Source organism: Stylophora pistillata, chromosome 5 (assembly GCF_964205215.1).
Source record: "Stylophora pistillata chromosome 5, jaStyPist1.2, whole genome shotgun sequence".
NCBI classification, from domain to species: domain Eukaryota; kingdom Metazoa; phylum Cnidaria; class Anthozoa; order Scleractinia; family Pocilloporidae; genus Stylophora; species Stylophora pistillata.
This window is the reverse complement of record NC_142523.1, coordinates 21262064-21289577: the sequence shown is the minus strand read 5'-3', so window position 1 is coordinate 21289577 and position 27514 is coordinate 21262064. Positions and strand designations below refer to the sequence as shown.

Below are 27514 nucleotides of genomic sequence, written 5' to 3'. Positions count from 1 at the left end.
AGTAGTGATTGGTTAATTTGAACAGCTGGGTAGATTGATTGACGTGTGATCACTGCGTGTGGAAGTTCTACTCTTGTAGCTCGTTCGTGAGTGGTGAAGAAAGGGAGCGAACAGCCACTCGTATGCGATCTGCAACTCGCATTTTCGTTGGCTACTCTAACTCAAACGAAACACCGGCCAGCCAACAAAAAATCGAGAAAGGTTTGTTTTACCTTCACGCCCTCCACCAATAACATTTCTTGCCATTGAGAATCCACGTTTTTCACTTGAATTTTTCGAAGCGTTTCGAAGATTCGCGACCAGAGGTGTCGCGGCGGTTTCGCTCTCAAATTTGACTCCAAAATTTGTTTACATGGTTTTTTTCCGGGAGGTTTTAGCTGTCAAATAGCCCCCGTGGCTATTTTTTGTTTTGGAGGAGAGGGTTTGAACCCACTTAAAGCCGAAATTAGTTTCTTACTTTTGCTTTCTTGTTTTGAACATGGCTTTTCCAGTTCGTTGTCTCAACATCGACATCAGCTTATGGAGGGCGTTGAGGAGGCGAGAAACGAAAATACAGACGGGCTAAACACCCAACCTCCTGACAACGGCCAAGCCAGCTATCCCCAGCCCGGACTGGCTACTTATGCCCAAGGAAGCACTGTTCCAAACGGACATGGCGTTCAACAAGTTATCGAGAACAGACCTGAAATCCAAAACGAAACACATGTTGGACTAGGAGATGATCGTGGACACCTTTCCATCTCTAATGTACCAGGTGGCGTTCAAGTCGCAGTTGTACCAGCCACAGATGATGTTGGAGTCGTAGATGGAAGTTTGACAAGCGCCTCGGCCGTAGATCGAGGCGAAGAAACAACACATACTGTTGTAACGGCAATGCCCGGAGATTATGGATTACCTGGTTCGCTACCGACTCAATATGTCATTCAACACGAGGACCACGAGGGTAAGAAAAAAAACGCTATATTTATTTACCGTGTTTTGCCGGCTAATTACTTCTCATGATGCATTTAGGGCTAAGTTAATTACGAAGTCTGGAAAGGTTTTGATTTTAGCGGTCTTTTTTAATGGTATCTTGTCAATTTCGTCTGCTTGTGTTTATTTCTATATCCGCCTAAGAACTCCTTGTAAGCTTAAAGCTTCACAGAACAGAAATTTTGCATTCGACCCTGTTATGCTGATTAAAGAACCAGATATGCATTTATCATTATCTAGGGTTTGCACAAAAGTTTAATTGAACTTTTTGGAGTACATGTAGTTACCTTAATGTGAAAACATCTTGTAGAAAAGTTCTGTTTCAATGTTCTTCCGCCAAATTTTCTTAATTAATTCAATTTCACAGTCACAAAGCTCACAAAAACAATGCAAAATCTAAAAACTTGAGGACCAATTTGCAACAAAGCTCCTTTAACGGTTAAATTGTTGGTATCAGATAAAGGTACCTCTTAGCTGGAATGCATTAAGTTACTTTCAAGTCTGCAAGGCTGGTTATTAAAAGGTCACCTTTGTACACTTCTTTGACCTAAAATTATAAATTTTTGATGGACTGGTCTTTTTTTAAGAAACACTTGAATTTTACTGTGATAAAATTAAAAAAAAAAGGCATTTATTTTGCATCCACTTTAAAAGTTCTTGTTACTTCAACTGGCATTGCCAACAAGTAGCATATATTTGCTGTTAAATCATGAACTTGAATCTTAAAAACCTTGTAGTAATCAAGCACTCTGCCTTGAAAAGCGATTGGTGTTTTGAAAGAACAGCAGGGGGTGCAAAATATGATTTAAAGTAGAATATATTTTTTCCTTTAGGCAACCATGGCTCAAGGCTTGGGGCTCTAATACAAATGAATGTCACATTTTGTTACATTTCTGCTCCTTCACCTCCCCTCCCTTGCCAAAAAAAAAAAAAATCATCTATAACTATTTCCAGGGTACCAGCAGTCCAAACTTGGGTTATTCTCAAAGTGAAGAACTCATTGGCTGGCTACTTGTATACTGTAATACTGTTTTTTCCAACTCAATTGTAATCACTTGAGCAGCAGTTTTGAATTTTTTTAGGAACCTTCAGCTTTACTTTAGAACTGTATTCATATTTTCCCACTAGAGAATTTGTGTGACAATCAACTTCTTCAATTGGTGATCATTTCCTTCATTCTTGGGATATTTGCATTTGATTAAAAGGGAATAATTGTAAAGAAAATGAGTGAGAAGCCCGTCACTCTTAGGTCAGAGGATCAATTAGATTCAAGATATTTCCCCTTTTGCTTTACCCATTTCTTCTGAACAAACATTTCTTGATGCAAAGTCTTAAAAATATGAAAACAGTTTGCATGTTCAGTAGAGCATACTGGAAGGCAATTTTATGCCACACAGATTGTGTTTTGACCCAGTTTTTTTTCCCATTGGCTTCTTGAAGTGATAAACATTTAACTTCTGCTTGCAATTCCAATATATTACCTTGTAAACAAGTTAAAAGAGTGGAAAAGCTTACAAATTATCCTTTCTTTAAATTACAAGGAAAAGTAGCACAGTAAAATGGGAGATTTATGAATTGGATCATTGGAGAAGAGAGACTTTATTTTATTTCATACATACCATGCAAAGTGCTTGAATGATTTTTATTCACAAGTTCCAATGCAATTTGAAAAAAACTCACTCATTCCCTATGCTTGTTCCTGCAAGGACTTTCTCTGGAGTAGTATATGTATTTCTTCTTTGGGTTAGGTTCATGAATGTAGAAAAGCGTGAAAGAGGGAGTAGCTAAACTTTAACTCTCTTCTTCAGTTTCTGCACGTTTCCTTGTAAATTGGTCATTGATTGATGAGTTTGAGTATTCTCATTACCTGTTTGTTAGATAATGTATCCATGGATGTTACGAGGGAAAGTTGCAAGTTAATCATTTCTGGTTGTTAAAGAGTTAAAAGAGTGAGGAAAACTGGGTGGAATTTTGCAACACAGATTGCAAATAAGCAAATAGACAAATCTATTGTGCTTGTCCACACTAACTCCGCCCGTAGAAGTTGCAGTAATGAATAATAATTCTTATAGTTGTTATGTACAGCATTTTTGAAAGTTCCCTCTAGTACATACAGATAATGAGGCACATGTATTAATACATTACAATATAATTGTACTTTTATATTTAAAAACTACAATGTACCTGTTTATGGCCATTTTGCTTCAGTCAAGATTTCTCAAACCTTTGGTTTTTAAAAATTTTTAATGATTTTTATAAAAAAAATGGCTTACTTTCCAAGCAACACTGTAAGCTCACTCCTAATTTTGAAACCTCTCAATAATTCAAATTATGTAATTTCTTTTACCTTGGGAGTTTTGTTTCAGAGTACAGTTCAGTGTTCATTGATTACTTTATGAAGTTTTTATGTTCCCATTATTTTGCTTGAGAGTGTGTTACTCTCGAGAATTTTCAAGGACTTGAAATACTTGTTTTTAAATCTATTTTACTTCCTGCAAGGAAAGCTTTTTTCTTGGTTACTTTGTTATTAATATTTAATTCCATTTGCAATGATGTATTGTGTTATGAAAATTTGATGATTCTCTCTTTAAAGAATTTTTCCTCTTTCAGAATAAATTAATTAAATATTTGTCAATTTGTGTTAGTGTACTCTCTTGCCAAGATATTCTGTTTGTATAAAATTATTTAAAGGGAATAGTTCCCAAATGCAAGTTTTAAAAGTTCAGAGAGGAAACTACCATTCAAGTAAACATATTTTTTTCAGAGTCTATGTGAGTGCTTTGTGACTAAGATTATCACCTCTATATCCCGCTGTGGTATGAATTATATATTACGTACAATACAATAAATCAGTGCAAGGAATTGGGCATTCCATCAGAATCAGCCAATAAGGTCCTGCTATAATAGAACTAATTTGTTTTGATCAGATAAATTTTCCTGATACAATTTCTCAAAGGCCTAATTGAGTAATTAGGCTCCTTTCATTAAATTTTCAAAGCTAAAACGAAAGTAAACATATTTGGAAATTCCCAGAATCATGAACATGAACATGGGGTATAGCGGTGGTTATCCAGTGATGCCATTTGATCCAAATTTTCCCCCACCACCATTTAATCCTTTTGCTTTTCCAAAAGGTTAGTGTTCCTTCTGTCTTTCAGCAGTTTGTGCAATGCCTGGTTGGCACATTGTAGGAGTTTGTTCAGCAAGGTGAATTGAGACATATCTCATTGGCTATTGCTTTTGATGAATTTGTCCCAGTTCACCAATAATTCAAAGAACCTTCCACACACTTCCAATCAACTTCTAATGGAGTTTATGTTCTAAAGGGTTATTCTGTGAAATAAGAAAATTTTCTTCCTGTCCAATAGTGGTGTCAAATCGTGGATGCTTCCCAATCAGTTTCGAGAGCAGCTTTGTGGTGTTCATTGAGTGTGCAATCTTGTCAGTAAAACTGGCTCTGATTTGAAGAACCATTCATCTTTGGTTTTCTTACATTATGAATTGGTATTGTTGGTTTTGCCTTTGGGAATGAATTACAAGAATTTTCAAGCATATCCAAACACACAGTAGTACATGTTTTTTTATTTAACTCGAACCACAAGTAAAAATATTGATGGCTTACCTTCAAGTAAATTTTTTACGATTTGACTTTTTCATCATTCTCTAACTTACAATAATTGCAAAGCAATACTAAGAGTGAAATGTTTGAAGTTCAGTGTGGGACTGTGAGAAATTCAAATTGGATTTTCAGTGTTACAAAAAATTTCACATGAATTTCCTCAGTACTGAGACAATAATTATCATTCCACGTGTTCATGATCTGTCTATCAAAAGGGAAAAGGATTGTCTTGGTGATTAAGATATTGGGAAACTGCACAAGATTTGTAATTCAAGACTAGATATGTTCAGGTGAACATTAATTGTGTACAAGTATATAATCTGTTCATGTTGTCCTTCAGCAGCATATATGATTAAAAACATGCAAACTGTTCCAATGAGGCCTTAAACTGCTGTCTAAAAAGTAAAATTTAAAATCCAAGCTTTCTTTGATCAGCAGCATCACTGTGTAGAAGACTTCATGATCACACTACATCATTTGGAACTAACAGAAAAATTGAAGATACCAATTGTATCTGTTTTCTTAAAAGCCTGGCTTTCAAAGGGTTACACTGCAGGGCTTTACCCCTAGATGTTGAAGTTGGAACTGTATTGGTGAGAATGATTTGGAAAATGAATGTCAATATGCAAGTGCTGAACATGTTGTCCTTTGCATCAAAACAGGAGCTGAAGATGCTGGTGTTCATGATGTGGACGGCGACGAGAAGGAGCGAGAGGATATTCTTAGAGAGCAGGTAGGATAACAGATATTTGGTATTTTTCTGGTGGGAGGTGCACCAGTCTGATTAAAGGGTTTGGATTTGTGCACTGGTCAGGGATTAATTGTTGTGTTGTTTGCTTGGGAAAGACACTTTACTCTTACCATTCCTCTCTCTGTTGAGAAGGTTACAATGTACATTTATTACACGACTCGGGCAGTCAGAGGGCCAATAACTAAAATCAACCAATCAAAATGCTCTATTGCCGGTCAATATTCTCTCAGTATTGGACTGGGCACTGTCCCGAATGGTCCCGAATGATACCGCACTTGTGTCCCTTTGAACTTCAGTCGTATAATAAATCTCTTATTAACCAAGCTTGCTCGGGACCGTACTGGAAAAATATCGGCCCTCGGTCTTTTCGTACGGACTGAGCGCAGCGAGGTCCATACTGTCAAGACCTCAGGCCGATATTCTCCCAGTACAGCCCTCACGCTTGGTTAATAAGATATATGTAATAACTGTTTGGGAACTTGACTGAAATTTAGTGTTTAAATTCCACTTAGGGCTAGCATACTCGACGATACTTGGTAATCTTAGTGGCTTCATGATATGAAAATATTCTCTGGTAGGATGAGCCGTTAGACACCCTACTCGGTTAACTCTCTTTGTCATTATCTTCCGACTGTGATTCATAAAGAGTATGCTCCTCATAACTGCCCAGGTTTCAATTAAACTTGGTATAAATTGGAAGTTTTTGGTGGCTTAAAGAGGGCATCCTCTTCCTAGAGAGGTAGGGGCCCCTTCCTTAAAGATAATCCTTTAACTCACAAGATCTAATTGTATTCATAATCTCAAATCACACACTTGCGAGTCATGCACGCACAAGTTTGTTAGCGTCTTCTTAACAGTAAGCAAAAGGCGTGGCAGCCGTTACACTGATTGTTAATTCTCCCATCTAGTTGCTATACAGTTCTTTGTAAACCAGTTTTTATGAGAATTTAGTATAATTTCAGAGCTGAGCAAAGAGTTTCCAGCAATCTGATTGGTCAAGCGGCTCCTTATATGATGCTATATAAACAGCTCCATGCAGTTTATATAAAATGTTAACATAAAATGTTAATAAATGTTACTAAAATGATATGATTTTAGAATTTTCTCTGTTATTCAGCTCTGAAATTATACTAAAACAATTATTCGCCTCAGGTTCGATGATATTGTCCAATAATCCCCTCGACTTCGTCTCGGGATTATTCAACGATATTCACCTCGTCTTCGGCGAGTAATTGTTAATTGGTGCTATATCAGGATAACAAATTCTACCTGATAAGTTTGAGTATTCTCATTACCTGTTTGTTGGATAATGTAGGGATATTATAGGGAGAATTTTCATGTTAATCACTACTGGGAGTTGAAGGGTTCAAAGGGTTTGACTGATCTTCGGAGACCCAGGGGCTGAATCGATTTTCAAGTTGGGGCATGAAGAGCCTCTGGGGACATTGTCTTACAAGACTAGTTCTAAATGGTCGCAGTCGTTCTGCCATCTGATTGGTGCCAGAAAATCTTTGTGTTTTTCTGCCCAATCAGAGTGAAGTGTGCTTTAGAGTCCTTTCGTGTGTTTTAACACGGACATATACTAGTAGCTCAGTTGCTCACTATGTTTGTTTGGACCGTGCGATGGAGATTTGCTTGAGGTGAAAAGTTTCAGTCTTAGCACACAATGTAAGAGAAATCGATCAGATTGTCTGTGAAAATCTTACCGGAAATTATACTGAATACTTTCGCAAGTACCACTAGAGAACGTGTTTTAAAGTTTGCGAGGTTTGTATAGAACGCGATGGTTGCAGTCATTGATATGTCCCTTTAAACGTTAAACGAGATTGAAGCTTAAATCTTTCTAGATTTTTTGCATAATTTGCTGTGACTGAAACTTTGCCAATCCCGTGAAGTTATTTCGTCGCATGGGCCACGCAGGTATGTCGAGCAACTGGTACTTGTGCAACTTTCTATGCGTGCCAAAATCTAATCTCATCTTTGCTTGAAAAAAAAGAAAATCTAAGAGTGGAAACTTTTGCTTATTAGATGTGGGTAGATGACCCTGTACTACTAAGCTGACACTTGCAATTAAGCAAACCCCCCCCTTTCTATCCAATATTTCTTGGTCTTTGGTTTTGTTTTTCCCATTGAAAACAGCATCGGATCGATTCCCAATGATCAAAGGTATTTAACTTGGTCTTCAACAATCGACAGAAGAGGTGAAATGACAATGACCAAGGGACTAGAAGAGAATCCGTGGCCTTCCTAGCTCAAGAATTTCAACACTCTAGACAGCAGTTGCAAGATTAGACTCTTTCCAAACCCCTTCGATAACTGCCCGAAAACATCTCTCCTTCTCACGATGTTCTCGTTAATCAGTTTTTGTTCAGATTTTAATTAGCTAACCGGAAACACAGCTAAGCTTTCTCTTAGCACTTGCTGGAGGTCGTCCACGAACTTAACGTTCTCTGCAACCTTGGCCGTATTGTGAACGACTTTACTACTAAGATTAGATTTTGGCACGCACAGAAAGCAGAAAGCTACGTAGGCGAAAGCGCCAGTTGTATAATTTATGTCCGTGTTAAAACACACGAAAGGACTCTAAAGCACACTTTACTCTGATTGGGCAGAGAAACACAAAGATTTTCTGGCACCAATCAGATGGCAGAACGACTGCGATGGTTTGTAACTAGTCTTGTAAGACAATGTCCCCAGGGGCTCTTCATGCCCTAACTTGAAATCGACCCACAGCCCCTGGGTCTCCGAGGATGGGTTTGACTCTGTAAGACTCAATTTGAAAAGAAGTATGTAAGCATGTACGTTTGAGAATTTAAATGAAGTTAATGTAAAGCAGGGCTCAACACTTATAACAGACTAGCCAACTAGCTACAGACTAGTAGAAATTCAGCTTTGGCTAAGTGGTTTTCGATTTCCACCAGCCAGTTTTCCTGGTAAACAAACTGAAATTGTTGTAACATCTAAGTTGTCACAGCCACTTGGCTTAAGTTAGTCACAGTTGAGCCCTGTAAAGGCTACTTGTAAGCAAGAAGCCTGCACATCATAAGTATACAGTCAGGTACATTGATCTATCTGCTTGCCAGCTGCTTTTGGAATCTCAGTTGCATGTTGCTTACTAAACAGCCAATTGATATAAATTACAAAAAAACTACATTTTTTTTTCCCCATAGTGTCACCTGAGCTAACCAATATTCCATATGGCTAATTTGTTACTGTATGAGTTGAGGGTAATATAAAGGTGGGGAGAGGGCTTGGTTGGTCTTGACTTAAAAGTTTCAGGGAACTTTTAGCCTTATTTTTTTTTTATTTATTTTTTTTTTGTCCTTTTAGGATCGGTTTCTACCAATTGCAAATGTGGCCAGAATAATGAAGAAGTCTATTCCCAAGACAGGGAAGGTATGGAATAAATGACCATCTGGATTATCATGCTTGTTGTGCAAAATGTAAAAGAACAAGTGGGCAGCTTTTAGCTCTTTACACCTCAAGATCAGGATACATATTCTCCACACTGTTCTCATTACATGTCTTATTGTATTATAAGGAGAATCTGTTGATATGATCACCAAGCTTTGATAGCTAAACAAATTCTCCTTGTCATTAGCAAAGGAAATGGGTAGAGAACAATATGAAGAATACAGAGACCAATGTTAGGGTGTTAAAGGGGAACTGAAGCCTAAAAATGAACCATTTCAAAATTGCAGCTTATAGTTCAAATAGCAATGTTCGAGGGTTTTTCAGTCTTTGGGCCCAACTTCGCCTTGGAAAAATAGTTTAAAGTGGTATTTTGGCCTCATAGTACGCTGGCTCAGAAAAGTGATGTCAGCGGTCATTTTAGCTCGCTCTGACATCACTGATGGGGAAGAAAGATAATAAACCCGTACTCTTCCTACAGAAATTTGGTTTGGTTATGGCGTTATTGAAGTTACATGACTTGTAATGGGGATTAACTACGAAAATGAAATAGTAACAGTTGTTTTTCTTAAGTTGGTTCGCCACCACTGACGTCATAAACGACTGCTGCTGACCTATTTTGAGTCGACGGTCTTACAGCCCCAAAAGGCAACTTCAAATTGAATTTTCTTGTAAAAAAACAAGAAGTGAACAAAAATGAGTATTGACACTTATCCTATTCCTCTCAAGCTAACTAGAAATGAATGCAAACAATAATTATATCAATTTTAGGCTTCATTTCCCCTTTCAGGGTTAATAAGGCATTATTTGTTATCTTGTTCAGGGCTCAACACTAACTTTTCAACTTACTAGCCAATGCAAGTTGCGAATGACATCATTATTCTTAGATGTTACAACAATTTCAGTTTGATTACTAGCCAAACTGGCCGGTGGATTAATAAAAAAACACTAGCCAAAACTGAATTCTGCTAGTCTGTGGCTAGTTGGCTACTGTTAGTGTTGAGCCCTTGATAACTCTTTACACTTAACCCTTTACTACCAGAGGTTTTTAACATGTAACCTCTCCCCATGATATCCTTACATGATCTTGCAAAGAGGAAATGAGAATACTCAAACTCATTCCTCTATTCGCTCCGACGAAGGGCTAACACTCGAAACGTCAGCTTTTATAATCATAATGGTGGCCAATTTACCATTTCAACTTTGTTGATATATTCAAATTATTTCATTAGGTGGAAGTTGTTGTTTTAATCTAACACCAAATTCTTGCAACTAACATACAAGGAAAACGTGTAGCAGCTATAGAGGGGTCAGAATTAACCATCAGATCTTTCAGTTAAAGGGGTTAAACATCAGTATGCATAATTATTCTCCATGCCATTCTCTATACATTTCATATAGCTGTGCAGATAAGGAGTATTTGTTTAACAATCAACAGCTTTTGTAGTTGGCAATCATGTCTTGTGACAGTCACAATAATGTTTGATTCAGAGGTGATATTGTCAGAAGAAATTAGATGCTAATGATGTGTACTCTTAGGGGTTAAGGAGTTCATAAGTCGAGCTAAAAAAAAAGAAAAAATACTAGGATAATTATGCTCTAGCAGTGTTAGCCCTTAATTAGCAAGGATGTTGACTTTGTGCATTATTTGATTGCTCCAGATTGCAAAAGATGCCAAAGAATGTGTCCAGGAATGTGTGTCAGAATTCATCAGCTTCATAACCAGCGAGTATCCTTTAACAGCAGGAGAATAAACAGTTTTTGTATGATCAATTTTTAAATAGAATCATAGGTTCATTGTGTGGTGTGATTGTCAAGATTCTAAATGATGAGGCCAGTGATGACCTCCCCTTAGGTTGTTTAAACTTCAGTAACTTCCAACAACAGTCCCTCCTAAGGCTCTTTTTTGTGGATAATCAGACTGGTCTGCCTCATGAATTGTGAGTCCTGGGTTTAAACTAGTCACTCTAATTTTGTCTCTACATTGTGGTTAGGAGAGATTTGGAGAAGAATCCTTTTAAAAAAACAGATCAGCATGGACTGTTTTATGCACTAATCCAAGTCTCTGTCTATTTTGCTCAATGGGGTTATTGCGATTGGGGTTTAACTTCTGGAGTTTTATTTTTTCTTCTTGAATGTTTTTTTCTTTTTTTGGCAAATACTGTTAATTTTAGTACATTGTGAATGTTGTCATGTGAATGTTGTAATTGACCTTAACTGAAGTGCAGGGCAAGTGAAAGATGCCATCAAGAAAAACGCAAGACAATCAATGGAGAAGATATTTTGTTTGCCATGCAAACATTAGGATTCGATAATTACGTGGAACCTTTAAAGCTTTATTTACAAAAGTACAGAGAAGTAAGTCGCAATTTTTGCACTTTGTACATTGAACATAATATGGCAGTTATTAATTAATACAGGATAATTAATTTTGGTTCTATCAACTGAGTTGATGTTAGGTAGACTGGCACTATAGAGAGTTTCTAAAGCTTCTAATTAGCATTAATCTTTGCGCTGGCCAATTTACATCATGAATGTAGTTGATAAACCAAAATGTTATCCAACTGTGCTTTGCAGAGTTTAAATAATGTGCAAGACCAGTACAAATATCACCGATATTTGTACTCCAGAAATTTCTGTGAAATTCACTTGCACTGAATTAATAATTTGACGTGTTGGATAATGAATCCCTTTTTATACATTTCATTTTGTAGTGTCGCTGAGTATATTTTTACTCGTTGTTTGTATTATGACTCGCCCTACAGGCTCATCCAAATATGGCACAATTCATAAAAGTACTTGGCAATATTACACAACAAAACATGTAATAAGATCTACAGTGTATTTATCTCGTTATACAACCCCACTGAAGCAGCACTACAGTTTCTCAAGAAACTTACCCCATTTAGTTATGAATGCGGTTGACTCCTGATAACTTGATTTCCAAGCTCACTCAAGCTTATTTGCGATATGTTTCCTGTAACTTTACCCTTCAGTTGATAACTTGAACATTGATGACTCCAATCTCTTTCAACTTGAGGCAGTGTTTGTTTTCTGTCTGCTCATTTTCTTTGTAATTTTTCTCTTTTCATCTCAAACGCAATAAAGATGTTCATGGAAAGTAAAAGCAAAGAGATTGCAGTAGTTCCCGTTGGACTTTACCAGACAATTGCTACCCCCCCCCCCCCCCCCAAAAAAAAAAAAAAAAAAAAAAAAAAGAGGTCGATTTCGACTTTTTCATCAGGCCAGCACTTATAGTGTTAACACTGGGTTTTGTACCAAATATTTAGCTTTGGGAAAGCAAAATTTAATGTGATTTGTTCCTTGCTAATCCTGCATCAACCCTTTTCTCAGTCAATCAAAGGGGAGAAGTCAACTGTTGGGTCTGATGTAAGAGAAGGAGAGATGGAAGAAGAGGAGCATACTGTGCATCAATTTCAAGTAGCAGGTGAGAAAATTGATTAAAATGTTAATTCTCCTCTTAGTTTAAATCCTAATTCAACAAAGAGGTGATGAGAATACAGGAGGTTATCAAGGAGATGTTTGTTACATGTGTATCTTGATATAAAACCAAATCTCTCATCAGATAGACTAGAATATCTGTAGAGGTTCTGGAGGATTACCAGTATTACAGTTTGCAGGGTTTTGCACAGGTCCTGGAAAACCTGGAAAGTCCTGGGATTTTATTTTGACATTTTCCAGGGCTGGAAAGTCCTGGAAAAAGACTGCAAGTCCTTGAAAGTCCTGGAAATCTGCTTAAATGAAGCAATAAAGTTTTCAGAATCAACATTTTAATAAATGTATGTTGACTGTAAGAAGAATTGATTTTGAAATCTTGGGAATGGAAGGGTTTAAGGTGAAATTTGGAGTCCTGCAAAAATAACTTTGAGTCGTGGAAAAGTGCTGGAAAAGTCCTTGAAGTTTGTTACAAAATAAAAGGGGACAAACCCTGGCGAGCTTATCAAGGAGTTGTTATCTTGATATAAAACCAAATCTCTCATTAAATTTGATACACAAGAATATTTGTAGAAGTTCTGGAGGTTTATTACAGTTTGGATCAAGAGTGTGAAAGTGTCAACAGATGTCAATGATTAATAAATCTGAAAGACTGTAGTAGCCACCAACATAATCATAATCATTAGAATTTCCTGAAATGGGATTGGTGTATCATGCAGTTGCTTTATTTTAACTAATTTTTCTGTAGGGTTGTAATTGAACAGTATCATCAGACAAGTGGCTTTAATGAGACACCGGTAAACAACAGTTAAAACAACCAATCATGCTAAGTCCACTTGGCTAAATCCACCAATCACGGAAGTGATTACACTAACCATAGCAACAACTACTAGCTTACCCCACAAACTGGAGAATTTTCAAAATGGAGGAATTTTCTTACCTTAGACAATGTCTACTGGAAATGCTTGCTCAAATAGATGTATTGTTTTGTTTTGGTTTTTGGTTTTTTTCAGAAATTGAAATGGTTATCATGGGATTTAGTGGTAAAAGACTTGGTGTAATCCAATCCAGTCTGATTCATCAATATGAATAAAGGCTGATAGTTTCTAAAGAAACTGTTAGGGGCTGCGTCGGTGGGGGTAACGAAATAATTTGAATATATCAACAAAGTTGAAATGGTAAATTGGCCACCGTAACGATTACAAAAGCTGATGTTTCGAGTGTTAGCCCTTCGTCGTAGCGAACAGAGGAATTGTGGGTTGTGTGTGTTTTTAAAGGCAGAAATGGAGCTGTTATTGGTGGGAACATAATTATGACAACGAGAAAATTCATTAATATGATTACAGACCAAATCGGACTCCATTTGGTCCTATTACAATCATTCACAGTTGCATTTTGTTGTGTGCCCTTTGTAGGAACACACCTCCATCCTTCTATGATTGGAACAGACCAAACTCCAACAACAATTTACAGCTCACCTCAATTTCAGACAACGGTAAGATACATGCAATGCAACTTATGCAGTGTTGCTTTAGATAAAACTAACTCTCTTCATAAAAATAGCAAAATTAAAAGGCAAGTTGATACATTGCCTCTTTACCATGATAAGATTTTTATCTTCACAAAAGAAAGATACAAATTGTATGCTCAGTGTATTCTGTGAAAAATTCTGGTATCAAATGAATATGAGCAACATGTAAAGGACACTAGTTTATCCCATAAGCCTTGTTCATACAGCCTGTATGGTGCCACTCGAGAACGAGTTTGCAAATAACTTTTAGGTAGAACGATTTGGTTTGGAATTGGTCTATTTTATAATTATGCAATTTATTTAATATTATTTTCAATATCTGTTTACTTTTTGTTTTCAGATGCAGCAATCTTTGCATTTTCCATGATTTGAACACCCTAGACACCATTTGACTTGCCCACTACAAATGGATATAACATAACATGTACATAGTCTAGTCTCCAAGGCATATAGTAGTTGGAAATGTTTGTTATCGCTCCCAGTCTTTCTTCAAACTAGAATTTTTTTTGTATACCCATTTCCTTCAGTTAAGACCAGCTTGTTTGTCAGACTGCAATCCAGCTAGCCTTCAGCTGATGTTCATATGGGTTTTACCTTGACTAGTCTGGTTTGAAGGTGTACAGGTGAAACTTTTGCACAAGGGCCCATTGATATGGCTTTGACAAATCAGGTTGAGTCAGATTCTGAAATCTCACTTTGCCAGTCTTTCCTTGCTAAGAAGTTAGCAAAGGTAGAGCCTGATTCCTGATTCCTGATTCCTGTTTTATGCCCCAATTTGATAAAATATTCACACTTCATAGATATAAAATGGGAAAATTCAAATTCTCTCCTTAAATCACGCTCACTTTTAACTGTAGAATTCACACATCACGTATTGAGTTTGGTCCTTAGTCACGGGTCATGCATAAACCCTTTGCCATCCTCTGCTAAAATCTCCAAGTTTTTGCAGTAGGTGCGTTATCCTAAAGCTTTGTTTTCCAGTCCCTGTTCTCGTAAAGCAGGCTGAAATTCCCTGTATGAATGGGTAACAAGATTTGCCCTCTTAACTAATCTCTATGGTTATTGGGCTCAACTGAAGAGACTAAAAGAGGTAAACGTTACAAAGAGATTTAACAAGAGCTGGGCTCTCACATGGTACGCAAGGGAATTCGTGTTGACTTTGTATTGTAACGAGGGTGTCTTGCAAATCTTCTTAGATGTATCAGGGCTCGACACTAACTTTTCAACTTACTAGCCAAGTGGCTAGTAACAACTTAGAATTCACGAAAATTCCAGTTTGTTTACTAGCCAAACTGGCCAGTGGAAATCGAAAACTACCATCCAAAACTGAATTTCTACTTTTCTGTGGCTTGTTGGCTACCACTAGTGTCGAGCCCAGTGTATATGTAGTGGTCTAAGAATCTGTCTACTGTGGGTTCTGCTACTTTAGGTACTTGCTTTTCAATAACTGTTCACGAATGTCGCACTATGGAATGAACCAAACAGGGCATGTATGTTCAGGTGATTTTATCCTGTTATGATGTAAGTTGTAGCATTCAACCAAATCATTGCTGGTTCTAAATTTGTCGACTCATTCAAGTTACTATGGTAAACCCAGCCTTATGTATGAACGTGCTACTTCTCCTTGCTTGCATCAATACACTGTTAAGTGAAGATGTGATGAGAATGTAGATTAGAGAATGTAGATTACTGTCAACTGAATGAGGTGTTCCTTACTTTCCGCTATATTCCCTTAACTTTTTCACAAGATTTCATAAGTAATTCTCCTAACTGTCTGCTCTATGATTCTTATGTTGGTTTTGAGAATTTGGTATTGGATCAGGTAATCGCTAATTGGCATTTTTCTTTATTCTCATCATATGTCTGCTTGATGTTGTATTGATAGCGTAAGTAGAAATGCAGTCTTGATCAGTCAAGGGAATGAAATGGTTAACTGACATGCAGGATTTGTTTTTTGTTTTGTTTTGTTTTGTTTTGTTTTGTTTTTTTAGATCTTGGGAACAAAAATTTCTCATTGCATCAGTCCCTCCAAAAGTAATTGTGTAAATAATTATGATATAAATAAAACTTAAGTACAAGAGAGAGAAGATTTTAAACGAGTGTATTTATCTTTCAGTTTTGATTTTAGTTCGGCTGCTTTATAAAACTTGAGGTGGCCCGCGGAAAAGTTTTTTAGAAGTGTACCTCAGAGTGTGTAAAGGATAGAGATTATTTGGTTGACTGTGATTTTACTGTAGTTCTGTAGAACTTTTTCTTCGGTAACTATTTCGAAATAAACCATACAAAGCATATACATTTTATTTTGCGTCCAAACTCATTGCCTCCAATCGGTAATACTATTAGGTTTGAACGCCATTGGTTTTTTCATAAAGTTTCACCAACTTTATTTATTGTTAAAGATTACCGTCAAATATCATCGATTTCTTCTAGTCATTCTCTTCTTTAATCAGTTGTCGTTCACGGGTTTGCCTTTCTTTCGGTTTTTTCTTTCTTTTAGTTCGTTTGTTACTTAAATCGTTTGTCCGTCTGCGTTTCTTCCTTCGCTTTTCTTCCTCCATTCCGTCTGTCTGTCGATACGTTCGCCGTTAGCTTATTTATTTATCCACCTTTCCTTCCATACGTTTGTTTATTTGTCGTTTTTCCTTCCTTCGATCTGTCGTAGTTTATTCATTTTTCAGTCCATTCGTTCGTTCATGCGTCCGATAACTCTTCACATTGTAACATCAGTATGAATGTTCTCCATACCGTTCTCTATACATTACCTTAGGTACTGACAAGGAGAATCTTTATGAACCAATAACTCCTTAAGTCTGATTTTCTTTATTCTGGTGACTTTGTGCTTAATCCAGCGGGGATGATGTGGAGAGAAATTAGATGTTAGTCACTTCCTGCGTGTGTTTCATTCGTGCGTCCGTTCGGTCGTTCATTCGTCCGTCTTTTCGTTCGATTCTCCGTCCGTTCGTGTGCTGCTCTTTCGTCCGTTTATTTATTTGTTCATCTGTACGTCCGTCAGAACGTTCCTTTGTTCGTTGTTTCATCCGTCTGTCTATGCGTTCACTCGTCATGCGTTTGTTGGTTCGTTTGTGCGTGCGTTTATTGGTCAGTTCATTCGTCCGTTCGTACGTCTGTTCGTTATTCATTCGTTATGCGTTCGTTAGTTCATTTGAGCGTTCATTCGTCCTTCAGTCTTCCATTCTTCCTTCCATCCGTTTGTCCGTTTGTCCGTCTGAATTTTTGAAACCAGTCAACTGATTGTAACTGTCATTGGAAGTTTTTGAATATTTCCGAAAAAGAAAGACTCAAAGGTAGTTAACAGTGACATATCCGTATCAAATATAGGTCTTTATTTCGACACACGTGTATTAGGTAATTAAATTTTGCACTCAGTGGAGTCTTCTGTGAAAGTGATGAGCAGTTAACAAACTTCTGTATCTTTTTTTTTTTTCTTTTTTGGTAGGGCAGATGCAAAAAATAATTAAAAAGATGAGGGTTAACAGTTTATCCTTGTTGGAAAACGAGGGGCATTGGAAAACTTTTTAAGTTTTTAGGAATGGTTTGGTAGTTATTCTTTAGAGTCTTCATCAGTTGTGATCATATCCTCAGGGGACAAGTTAGTTATTTCATCTCTTTTTCTGCTGAGCTCTGCGCTGCATTTCCCTTGATTATCTAGAATAGGAGAATGATAAAAAGGGTTAGAACGATAGCACGTGGGTTACATAATAATTTCGATTAAGTGCGGGGTTTGGCTCTTAGAACCACGGTGGCCCAAAAGGCTCAACGCAAACAAAAAATGTACTGCAGCAAATAAAAAATATACTGTAGCAAATAAAAATATACTGCAGCAAATAAAAAATCAGAACGCAAAGAAAAAAGTACCGCAGCAAATAAAAAAATGCAACGCAAACAAAAAAATACTGCAGCAAATAAAATATGCAACGCAAACAAAAAAAAAAAAAAAAAAAGAAAACGCAAACAAAAAAAATTAGAACGCAACGCCAAGGAAGACTGGGTAATAGTTCTTAGTTTCCCGCCAAAACAGCATGAACTGGAACTCGCTTTTGGCTATGGACGAAAGCGATCTGCGAAGGATTATAGAAGATTACTTTCATCAAGGGTATGAAAATAGAGTTATTACCGATTTTTTAAAGGAGCATCATGGTACTGTCATAAGTTCGCAGCAAAACATGGTTTCGGAAAGGTGAACAAGCAAAGGATAGAACGAGCGTTAGCGGGAAACTAAAAATTATTACCTAGTCTTCCTTGGCGTTGCGTTCCGATTTTTTTTGTTTGCGTTTTCTTTTTTTTTTTTTGTTTGCGTTGCATATTTTATTTGCTGCAGTACTTTTTGTTTGCGTTGCATTTTTTATTTGCTGCGGTGACTTTTTTCTTTGCGTTTTGATTTTTTAATTTGCTGCAGTATATTTTTTAGTTGCTGCAGTATATTTTTTATTTGCTGCAGTATTTTTTTTGTTTGCGTTGAGCCTTCTGGGCCACCGTACAGAACACTTTAATAGCTAACACAATTACTGGTAACCCAGTAGTTTCCATTGTGGGCTGTCTTAAGAAGAAGTTTTAACTAATTGCTTAAAAATCCCCATTGGCAGGAGGCGACCAGTGAGCTATTTACATAGCGCAGCCAAGGAGTTGAACTTGGGGCAACCGAGAACAAATCCAGTGAGTGGTAGGGTGGGGGACTTGAACCTGGGGCACCGGATTTCAAGTCCAGCACCCTAACCCCTCAGCCACGGCGCCTCCCTTGCTCAAGCAAGAAGGACCGTGATTCTTCTTTTGGTTTTTCTTTATTTAGCCAACTGATCAACTAACTGAATCAAGTTTAATACTATGTTCTTACTGACTGAGTTTGGTCGGGCTGGACGGGAAAATATTTGGCTCGTGGTCATGCATATGACGTGTGGACGGAGCGCAGCGAGGTCCTGTCAGTATGACCCCGAGCCAAATATTTTCCCGTCCGGCCCGACCAAATCCAGTCAATGAGCATTTTATCATATGACCTCTTGGAGTTAAAATTTCAACTGAATAGGACACGATAGACAGGCACACGTATCTATACGAGCCCTTAAAAAAGTCTGCAATTGAACTTGTCCTTTATTTTTTCAAGTCAGAACAAGAATATCCCAATTCCTTGCAAAACGCGATTTTAAAGCGAAGCAAACCAAAAGCAACAGAATCGCGAATTACTAGCGTTAGTCCATTAAAAATTGTCCTGAGACTCAAAGGAATCATAAACTCACCTAATCTCGCGAAAACCGCCACTTCACATATCGCCAAGTATCCTTTGCCAACCATACTGACGGACACGTATTGACCTGGGATTGGTGGCTTACATTCTGCTGTCCAGACCTCTCCCGCCGCTAGCTGTCGGACTTGGTCCCCGCACATTGGGTTCTGTTTGTGGTCTTTTAGGATCCCGACGCGAATCTCGAAATTAGACAATGGACTCGAGAATGATCCTGGAAAAAAACCAAGAGTTTTTTATAAATTAAAAAAGAGATTTTTTGAGTTACTTGCACGGGAAGAAGCACTTTATACAGAGACCTACAGTTCGAGGTCTTCGAGAACAAGAGAACCCAAACCGTAGAATGCAAATTTCACTCTGCTCCGTTACGTATGCTTTGTCATTGAAGACTTATGGCTAGTTGTATTTCTAGCGCGTCTGTCACATCTCTGCTATTTCATCCTATTTATTAACAGTTGTTAGGTCAGTAAACTGTGACTGAAGTACAATAGACCATTTGTTCCAACACAATCTTTTCTTCAGAGCTCTCCCCTCTTAAATACGAGGTTTCGTGGAAAGTCGGATCGTTTATTATCAAGCCTTGTCGGCTGACTTGGACTCTTCCTTGTTTCGTTTTCATTACAAATCATGGAGAATGCGTCATTCAATAATTTTAACTGGACATTGATTCACTTGTTATTGAGAAGGTCCAATAGAGGACTAGCTTCTTCGTTCGAAGGTACAGCATTGTGGTGACCAACGAGCCCCTAAATGCACATTTAAGTTTCACTTAGCAAGCTGTTTAGGTATTGACAGCGTAGCACCTACCAGATGAGCTAACCACATTCACATCTGTGACAATGTGCTCGCTCTGCAAGTCCACTTTCCACCAGGGGTCAACTTCAAGGGCCGTTATGGAGCAGGAGCCCGCAGAGGGTTCTGTAGACATGTTCCCATCCACAGCTAGTTCTGGGCCAACCCCGGGAATGCTCACTTTTTCGTCTTTGGACTCGCTTTGGAACTCATCGACGGACATTAAACTAGATTGCAGGGAAGGCTTCCCAAGAGCGACGTCTAAATCAAGAAACATTAATCGGCGTCGAATTTCATGACAATGATATATCGCATACGCCTTCCTATATTAATCAATTTTTCCGCTTTTCTTTCGCTTTTCTGTTCATTTTTGCTTTAAGTCTTGAACCATGATAATAGAACGGAGAACAACAACTTACCAGGAACATGTTTGTCGCAAACCGATAAGGCTCTGGGATCATCATGTATTATCCAAGCTTGCTCATTCTGCACGCTTTCGTCGTCACACTTGAGTAACTTGGCTTCGACTACACCTGATCCCGTTTTTCCCCCTAAGCATTGATTAAAAAAAAAAAAACAATTGTAGTAAGTATGCATATTAGTTCAGAAAACTGTGTTATATATACTATTTCCTAAAAGACTCCAAAATGTTCAGACACACCAGGTCTTCTTGCAATATATAATAGGCTGGAGGGTTTTGGCTCGCTCTCGGAGAATTTTTTATTTTTTACGTGTTCTCTCAACATCTCATCTGGATTATTTTGCTGATAATCCCAGTGAAGGAGCGTGGTCTCGCTTTTACTAGAGTGGATGTGAGGTTTTCTTAGCTTGCTCCCAGTGTATCTCAATTGTTTGACATGAGAATTAGTTTTTACCAGATGCTGTGACGCATACTCCAGAATCCTTCACGGGTGTAATCTTGTTGCCGTCACAAGTGAACTTTTGCTCTTCAGAGGTGACGTCACAAGCTTGCTGTTGCACTAGAGCCTGGCCTTGAGCTGTACCCATCGCTACACACAGACCAGAATCGACATTCTGATGAATGACGTTAAAAAAACGAGATGAAAGCGGTGTCAGGCCCAAAATGACCTCGATAACATTCCATGTTGAAACCTCACTTAAAAGGTTTATTAGAGACCTACATTTTCGATTATATCCTAAAGAAACATGCTCTCGGCCCACTTTAAAATGGCTACCTAAGCCCTGGCGCTCTTTTGGTCTCAATCAAAACAAACAGACACAAATAGCTTGCCATTAGCTGCAGTGCCTACCTCTTCAAAACTTCAGCATGGCTTAAGAACTGATCAGTTCGAAAAACAAATTAAAGAAAATTGAACTACTTACAGCTAGTATCTCATTTGCAGGTTTCTTCCATGAAAGACTTACCCAACCTCGTTCCCAATACCTTTTTCATTATTTTGAGTGGGCCCTTTCCCACCCCACCCCCAAGTAAGGGAAAAGGCTCTGGGAACGAGGTTGACACTTACCATAAGTCCTCCTGTGAGTGTAAATACCCACTGAGATACCGCCCCATCACAGGAGCCCAAAGTCACAGGAGAACCAACTTTTGAGCTTGCTGGAGCAGATAAGCAATCCTTGGTGTCATTCATCTGGACTCGGAATTCACCTAGGGTAGATAAGTTATAACTTTACTTGATAAATAGGCCATGATATCTTTCTTGTCTCCCTCTCAGTCAGACGACATGGACAAAGAGTTTTTTCTTATATACCCACCTGAAAACTCGAAATCAGACTCTTCATTTGGCTCATCATAAATTGCCTTGGAAAATCTTGGACTAAACAACTTCTTAAAGAACTCCAGAGCTGTGTCTGCCAATTTATGGACATTTTTTAGGGGATCAGCCAGATTGAATTCCAGTTTAAACTGCCCTCTAGAACCAAAAATGCTCACATCTGCACCAAGAGACACAGAGGAATCGAGTGGAGTGGCTGTTAAGTGTGTTTCAAACGATAACTTGTGAATGACAAGCATATTCTTTGCCACTGCTAGGACAGCTCGCTCGGCCCAGTATGCTCCTTTTTCCAGCACGTAAAGACCGTGATGGGCTAGGTCGAGAGCTTTGCACATTCCCTTGGTAATGTGGCCGACAACACTGCAGGAACCTGGAAAATTATTGAATACAGTTTCGAACATGTCTATGAATAGCCTTGGAAAACAGATTCTTGATAAATCATTCCTTTGATCGAAGGCAATCGGAAAGAGTCTTCAACATTTTGCATCTTAGCTGTAGACTTTATGGCTTTAATAAGGTGGGCTAATTGATAATCAGGTAATCCAAAGCAACCGTTTCATTATTAAAATTTGAGTCCGAAGCTAATTTAAGTGTTATGTGTTTTGCCAAAGACTAGCATATCTCTTGTTAACCTCGTATTCTCGATCCAAGCTGTAATTTACACACTGAGATTCTTCAGTTCAGATTTTTTGATCCAGGCGCGTTCGTGCGGACCATGCATCTGAATCAAAGATATCAATCAGAGTGAGCCGTACAGTGAAATAAGATCCGGTAAATCGACCAATCAAAACGTACGTACTAACTGAGAGATATGATAAAAATTATTCATAACAAGATACAAAGATGTACGGTTTCTTTGAGGGCTCAATACTACCTTTGACACTTATGCAAAGCGAGTCTTACTAATAATTTTAAGATAAGCTTCACTGTTAATCTTCACTACTTTTTTGTATGGTTTCACATTTCTGTTAGGACTGTTTTTAAAATTTCACTGTTTTTGGTATTTTCAGCTGTCACTAAAGATATTCTGATAACCCTTCTTACCTTTACACAAATCTTTTGTTATCGTACAAGCTTTTTTAGCCAGCTTCTCGCACATCATTTTACCCACGAACCTCTTGCGCCGAGATGACCGGTGCTTTGTATTGTTTCCGTAGCGACTGTCGTGGCAGGTTGTATCTGCATGGGCGTGGCTTGAATAATCGCTTGTGTGGTCACTATTCTGTTTCAATTGAGCTGCACAGTTCATTCCATCCGTCAGGAGATCCATGTAACGTTTTGCTCTCTCTTTTTTAAAACCAGATTTTAATTTCTCTCCAATGCTTTTCACTTTCCGACCTGAAATACGGATTGAGCCAAATGGTAGTCAATGATGAGGACAGTTACAATAATGATAGCAATGAATATCTAAATATATATATCTATATATATATATATATTTCGTACACGAGATATAAATTTTTATTTAAATTTGCTTAACTATTTTCCCATTCAAAACACTGACAAGCAAAGTTAAATTATTCAACAAAAATTCAGTTTTATCGGCCAGATGAACATTACTCACACAGCTTCCGTACGTAATATAGATACCAAGGAATTCTGTTCACTCCATTCAAACTCACTTTGTCCAGCGAAGCATCGGGAAGAACACCCCCTGCCTCCCACGCTTTTCGTTTGGGCCATACCCTCACGTTCATCCCCCTTCCCCCCTCCTCAACCCCTTAGCCAAGCTGAGCCAACTCGGTTCGTTAGTCAATCATTATTTCCCTATCTTTATTCAACTGAGTTTGAATGGGTGTTGTGAAATAGAACACTTACTCCTAGGAAAATATCATTAACCTCTTTAACGCTTTATACTACTGTAGACCGAAAAGCGGTATAATTAAGACAAAGAGAAAGCAAATCTCGGGGTTAGTCGCAGAAAATCCCCACCGAATTTGTCCAGTTTTTCTCCCACGAAATGCTTAAACTTGTCCATAGCGCGCTTGCATTCCTCAGAAATTTCATCGCACGCCAGTTTCTCACAGATGTTGCAGAAACTGCCGGCTTTCCTCTCACAGGCAAGTTTGGCTTCTTTTACTGTCAACTGAGCTTTTTCCAAAGCTTTTCTTGTCGCTTGTAAAGCAGCTACTAAAACCTCAGCAGTCTTGTTCGAAAGCTGATCAAAACCAGTTTCTATGATAAACTTGGCGGTAAAACCGGTACCAGCAAACGGGTTTCCATAGCCTGCCGCGATAGCAACTCTCGCCTTGAACACGTTGAACAGGTTTACAGCCACTTCTGCCTCTATGCGTTCCGTTGTGAATTTAAACATGATCTCTAATTCGTTTCCGAAGATAACCACGGCTCCTTGAATGTAAACCTGACGGAAAGTAACTGTAGTCAATGGATCGTGTTTGCGAAATAGAGACGTTAAGATCAAATGCTAAGGAGGCAGTATATACAAATTAGACAGATTTTTAAAAACAGTTCAATAAATGACGGTCACGCAGTATCTTAATCAGCTAGTAATTGTAGTTGCTGTCCTCATCTATTTTAAGACCCCGAGTATTGGTCCATCCACACGTTTGCACACAGTGAGGACCAACAAGCGTTTTTTTATGTAACTTATAACATTACAGTTTTCTATTCCAATATGACGTCCTGCACAAAGAATAAAATTGAAAAAAATGTGGAAGGTTTGGTTCCACTACGCTTTATTGTTGAGCAAAAAAAATTCGTATCATCTTCTCGACCAATCAGAAGCAAAACGAAAACCGTTCGCGGCTTGATCATGTGTTTTCCCGTCATTTTACTTCTCATTGTTTTCTTATTGGTCCCCCTTAATAAGATCAACTTTTGTTCTGATTGGCTGTTGAAAAGTGATCTGTGACACTACAGCTCCTCACCTCAGCTTCAAGTGGCTTTCTCTTGGCATGGACATAAAATTTTGGTCCTTTCTTTTTGTCTGCTAGGGAGCGCACTACTTGCACGTTACCCAGCAACTTCACAGGGTCTAACTCGAGGTCAAACTTGATTTCCTGCAGAGATACACGAGACAGAACATCAACATTATCTGACTATTCATTCTCCCTTTTTCCTCCTTGTAACGATATTCGTGTGTATTGAAATGAAGTCTAAATATTTTGTGTGTATATAAATGAATTATATGGCATATTCGGGAGGATACTGGATAAAAAGAGACAGTTGGAACCGCAAACAACAGTTGTCTTCCTCATTTCATTTCGTTCATTTCTCAATTCTCCATCTGGATAACGACACACGTCTTACATTTATTTATTCAGTATTTGTGATATTTAGGCAGGCCGGTACAGTTCGGCTTTAGAGCTTGTTAAATGGGGATCTGCGTAGACTGTGACAATACCAGACCATAACGCCGGGAGTTATGCTCCCAAACATTGGCGAGAAGTGCGTCGGTTTTTTAACGTCCCCTGCCAACCGGCACGGAGTAGATGCGGGAGACGAGGTCTACAGTTTATCGTTCTTATCCGAGATGACTCAAAAGTCTAGCAATTTGTGGATGTTACAGCAGAGAACATTCTCCTTAGTTATCTTAAGACAGTGAGTGTTGGTCAGGTCTAAACTACTTGCGAGACTGTATTGTTATATCAGCATAACAACTCTTAATAAACTACTTGCGAGACTGTGTTGTCATATCAGCATAACAACTCTTAACTGATAGAGCTGTTTATTCCCATTACCTCTTGGATGGGTAATGTATTGAAATAGCAAGGAGAAATTAATTGTGACCACTTCTAGAAGAATTAGTGTTGCAGCCGTTGCTTGGTCTCGTCAACCAATGTGCTTTCTCTCCTCCATCACGTTGGTGGCATGGGGAAGAGAGCGCTCTTGACGAGATCAGAAATAAGATTCATTAACTTTTATTACGAGTAAATTACCTTGTCACTGAGTAATATTTCGACAGCCGGCGCGAATCCCAAAATATTGATGGTGCCCTTGATGAAAACCCCTTTCTTTATCGCCTTTACTGACCCCGCGTAGGGAACTTTCTGATCTTTCCATGCTGCAGAAATCTGACAGATAAACGTGTACAAAATGGTTTTACTGAAACACACGTGATTCATTAGGTTTTGTGCTAAAACTTTTGCAAGAATTTTATTATTTTCAGAAAGGAATTACGGTTCCGCAGAAACCCATTTTATGTTGACCAATAATTAATATGCAAAGCCAGGCCTTATTTATTATAAATCGAAGACAACGAACAAAAAATGGTAAAACAAACGAACAAGCATACAAACATTAAAACGCGCAACACGCAAAGAGACAAACATGAAGATATATTGACAAAATAGGAGAACCAGCCAATACAAAAAAAAAAAAACAGAGGGTGCTTGGCAGTTCGGGCTAATTAATTTAGGGCTAGACGCAAATGAGAGTCCTCATTGTGGATATCTCTGGCATATGACTGGCATATGACTGTCATGTATTTTTTTTTTCTTTTTTTTTTACAATATGACCCCATAAATCAACTTTAAGGTTACGAGAATTAACAGAAATGACCATTGGCCCAAGAAGCTTTTGATTGTTAGTTGGGTGAACCCAGTAGGGGACTACTGCCTTATTCTTGGGTTTCAGGTGACGTCACAAGCTTTGCTGAAGTTAGTGTCCGCCATGTTGGTATCCCTCGGGTGTCAAATTTAGAAATAATTAGTCGATTTCTATCATGAGAAGCCCTCTCTCTTATCGCCGTATTATTTCGGCAACTACATGAATATCCAGAAAGACAAAAGCGGTAAAAGTACCTGGCATTCATCTTAAGGTATCCCAGTGCTCTCTGAGTATGCCAAATGCTTAGAGAGTTGGAAGGAAAGATGTTTGCAAAAGATCTCGGTCATCGGGGTTGACCCCGCAAGCATACCAGCCGAGAAGTTAAGTCCAAAATGCTTGCCTCCTGTTGAAGTGTCTGACTTGCTGAGTTACTTCGTTCTTGAGACCAGCTTCTACACCAAGAAGCAGTTCAAGGCGTTCAAAAGTCTAGAGGCGTCTATACAAATGGTGTCGGGATTTGTAACCTCAGTTGTAGGCAAAGTAATCGCCGGCAAGTATGTCGTGAGAGCACGAGTTTGGCATTCACAGCATATGAATGATCCTTTAGTGAACATTTGGGTCATTTCCGAAAACGATGGGACTATTTTGTCAGCCCATTGCTTGGGATGCAAAGCTGGACTGGCTGAGTCATGCTCACATATCGCGAGTGTTTTATTTCATTTACAGGCAACTACTCGAATTCATGGCAAGCTCGCTGGGTGTCACAAAAACTCAGACCCTGAAAACTCAGACCCCTCGAAGTGTTCTCCAAAGTTCCGAAGTGCTCCATAATTCGATAGTGCATAGCATGAAGCGGGAAACAATTGTTTTATAACATAACCGGTGAATAATGCAACAAATCCGACGCGAAAGACGGACAACAATATCAAGAGTGATTTTTCAGTGAAACGAATCGTGACGGCGCTGATGCCGAGTCTTCTTTCGCGTTGTTTTTCTCTTTCTGCCTCATTTAAGAACTCTAGCGCAAGGGTCGCAAAATTGTCTTCGTTTTGGGACTGGTGGGCGGAGTTTCTGTTTGTATCCATTATTATCGCGAAATATTTAAGAATTTTAACAGAGCGACAACAAGGATCTGTGCGACGAAGTACAAAAAAGTAAACAAAAGTCCCTTTCGGCTCGTCAAAATCCCTCCACATTTTAATACTGTGGTGTTGGAGGGAGCGCATTTGATCCAGTTAACTGTGAATGAAAAGCCCACAATTAACGGGAAAAATGGAGGAAATCTAAGCTAAATGAAATCTTGTCTCACTCTAAAATGTTTTAGAGTGAAACAAGATTTCATTTAGCTTAGCCAAGACCGCAAGTTGCACGTTTCGCAAAATCGGACGATTTTGCGAAACGTGCAACTTGCGGTCTTGTTTTTGCTGCTTCAGTTGGATCAATACCCAAAAGGTCAAATTAT

At 38.4% G+C, this 27514-nt stretch overlaps 2 protein-coding genes across 2 annotated transcripts in view; one reads left to right on the top strand and one right to left on the bottom strand.

The window, feature by feature from the left end:
- The first annotated feature begins 53 nt into the window (after positions 1-53).
- LOC111338872 (nuclear transcription factor Y subunit beta) lies at positions 54-16040 on the top strand. The gene is made up of 9 exons (XM_022945418.2): positions 54-201; positions 492-943; positions 5254-5324; positions 8673-8738; positions 10415-10482; positions 10982-11111; positions 12108-12201; positions 13625-13704; positions 14081-16040. Exons 2-9 carry the CDS (start codon positions 520-522, stop codon positions 14105-14107), a joined length of 960 nt encoding a protein of 319 aa, XP_022801153.2. The 5' UTR covers positions 54-201; positions 492-519; the 3' UTR covers positions 14108-16040.
- A 1023-nt stretch (positions 16041-17063) lies between these two features.
- The window catches only part of LOC111338874 (uncharacterized), a 33848-nt gene continuing 23397 nt past the window's right edge, over positions 17064-27514 (bottom strand). Inside the window, exons 23-33 of the mRNA XM_088759782.1 lie at positions 25443-25577; positions 24432-24563; positions 23476-23905; positions 22588-22881; positions 21524-21913; positions 21277-21416; positions 20665-20824; positions 20209-20340; positions 19805-20050; positions 18993-19211; positions 17064-17406 (exon numbers count right to left, since the gene is read on the bottom strand). Coding sequence (XP_088615908.1) covers positions 17303-17406; positions 18993-19211; positions 19805-20050; positions 20209-20340; positions 20665-20824; positions 21277-21416; positions 21524-21913; positions 22588-22881; positions 23476-23905; positions 24432-24563; positions 25443-25577 — 2382 coding nt within the window. The 3' untranslated portion in view covers positions 17064-17302. The remainder of the gene's footprint in view (positions 17407-18992; positions 19212-19804; positions 20051-20208; positions 20341-20664; positions 20825-21276; positions 21417-21523; positions 21914-22587; positions 22882-23475; positions 23906-24431; positions 24564-25442; positions 25578-27514) is intronic.

Coding starts and splice junctions, on each gene's coding strand:
- LOC111338872 (XM_022945418.2), top strand. CDS start 520: ATGGAGGGCGTTGAGGAGGCGAGAAACGAAAATACAGACGGGCTAAAC. Junction 11,112..12,107: donor ATTTACAAAAGTACAGAGAA/GTAAGTCGCAAT, acceptor CCCTTTTCTCAG/TCAATCAAAGGGGAGAAGTC. Junction 13,705..14,080: donor CACCTCAATTTCAGACAACG/GTAAGATACATG, acceptor TTTTGTTTTCAG/ATGCAGCAATCTTTGCATTT.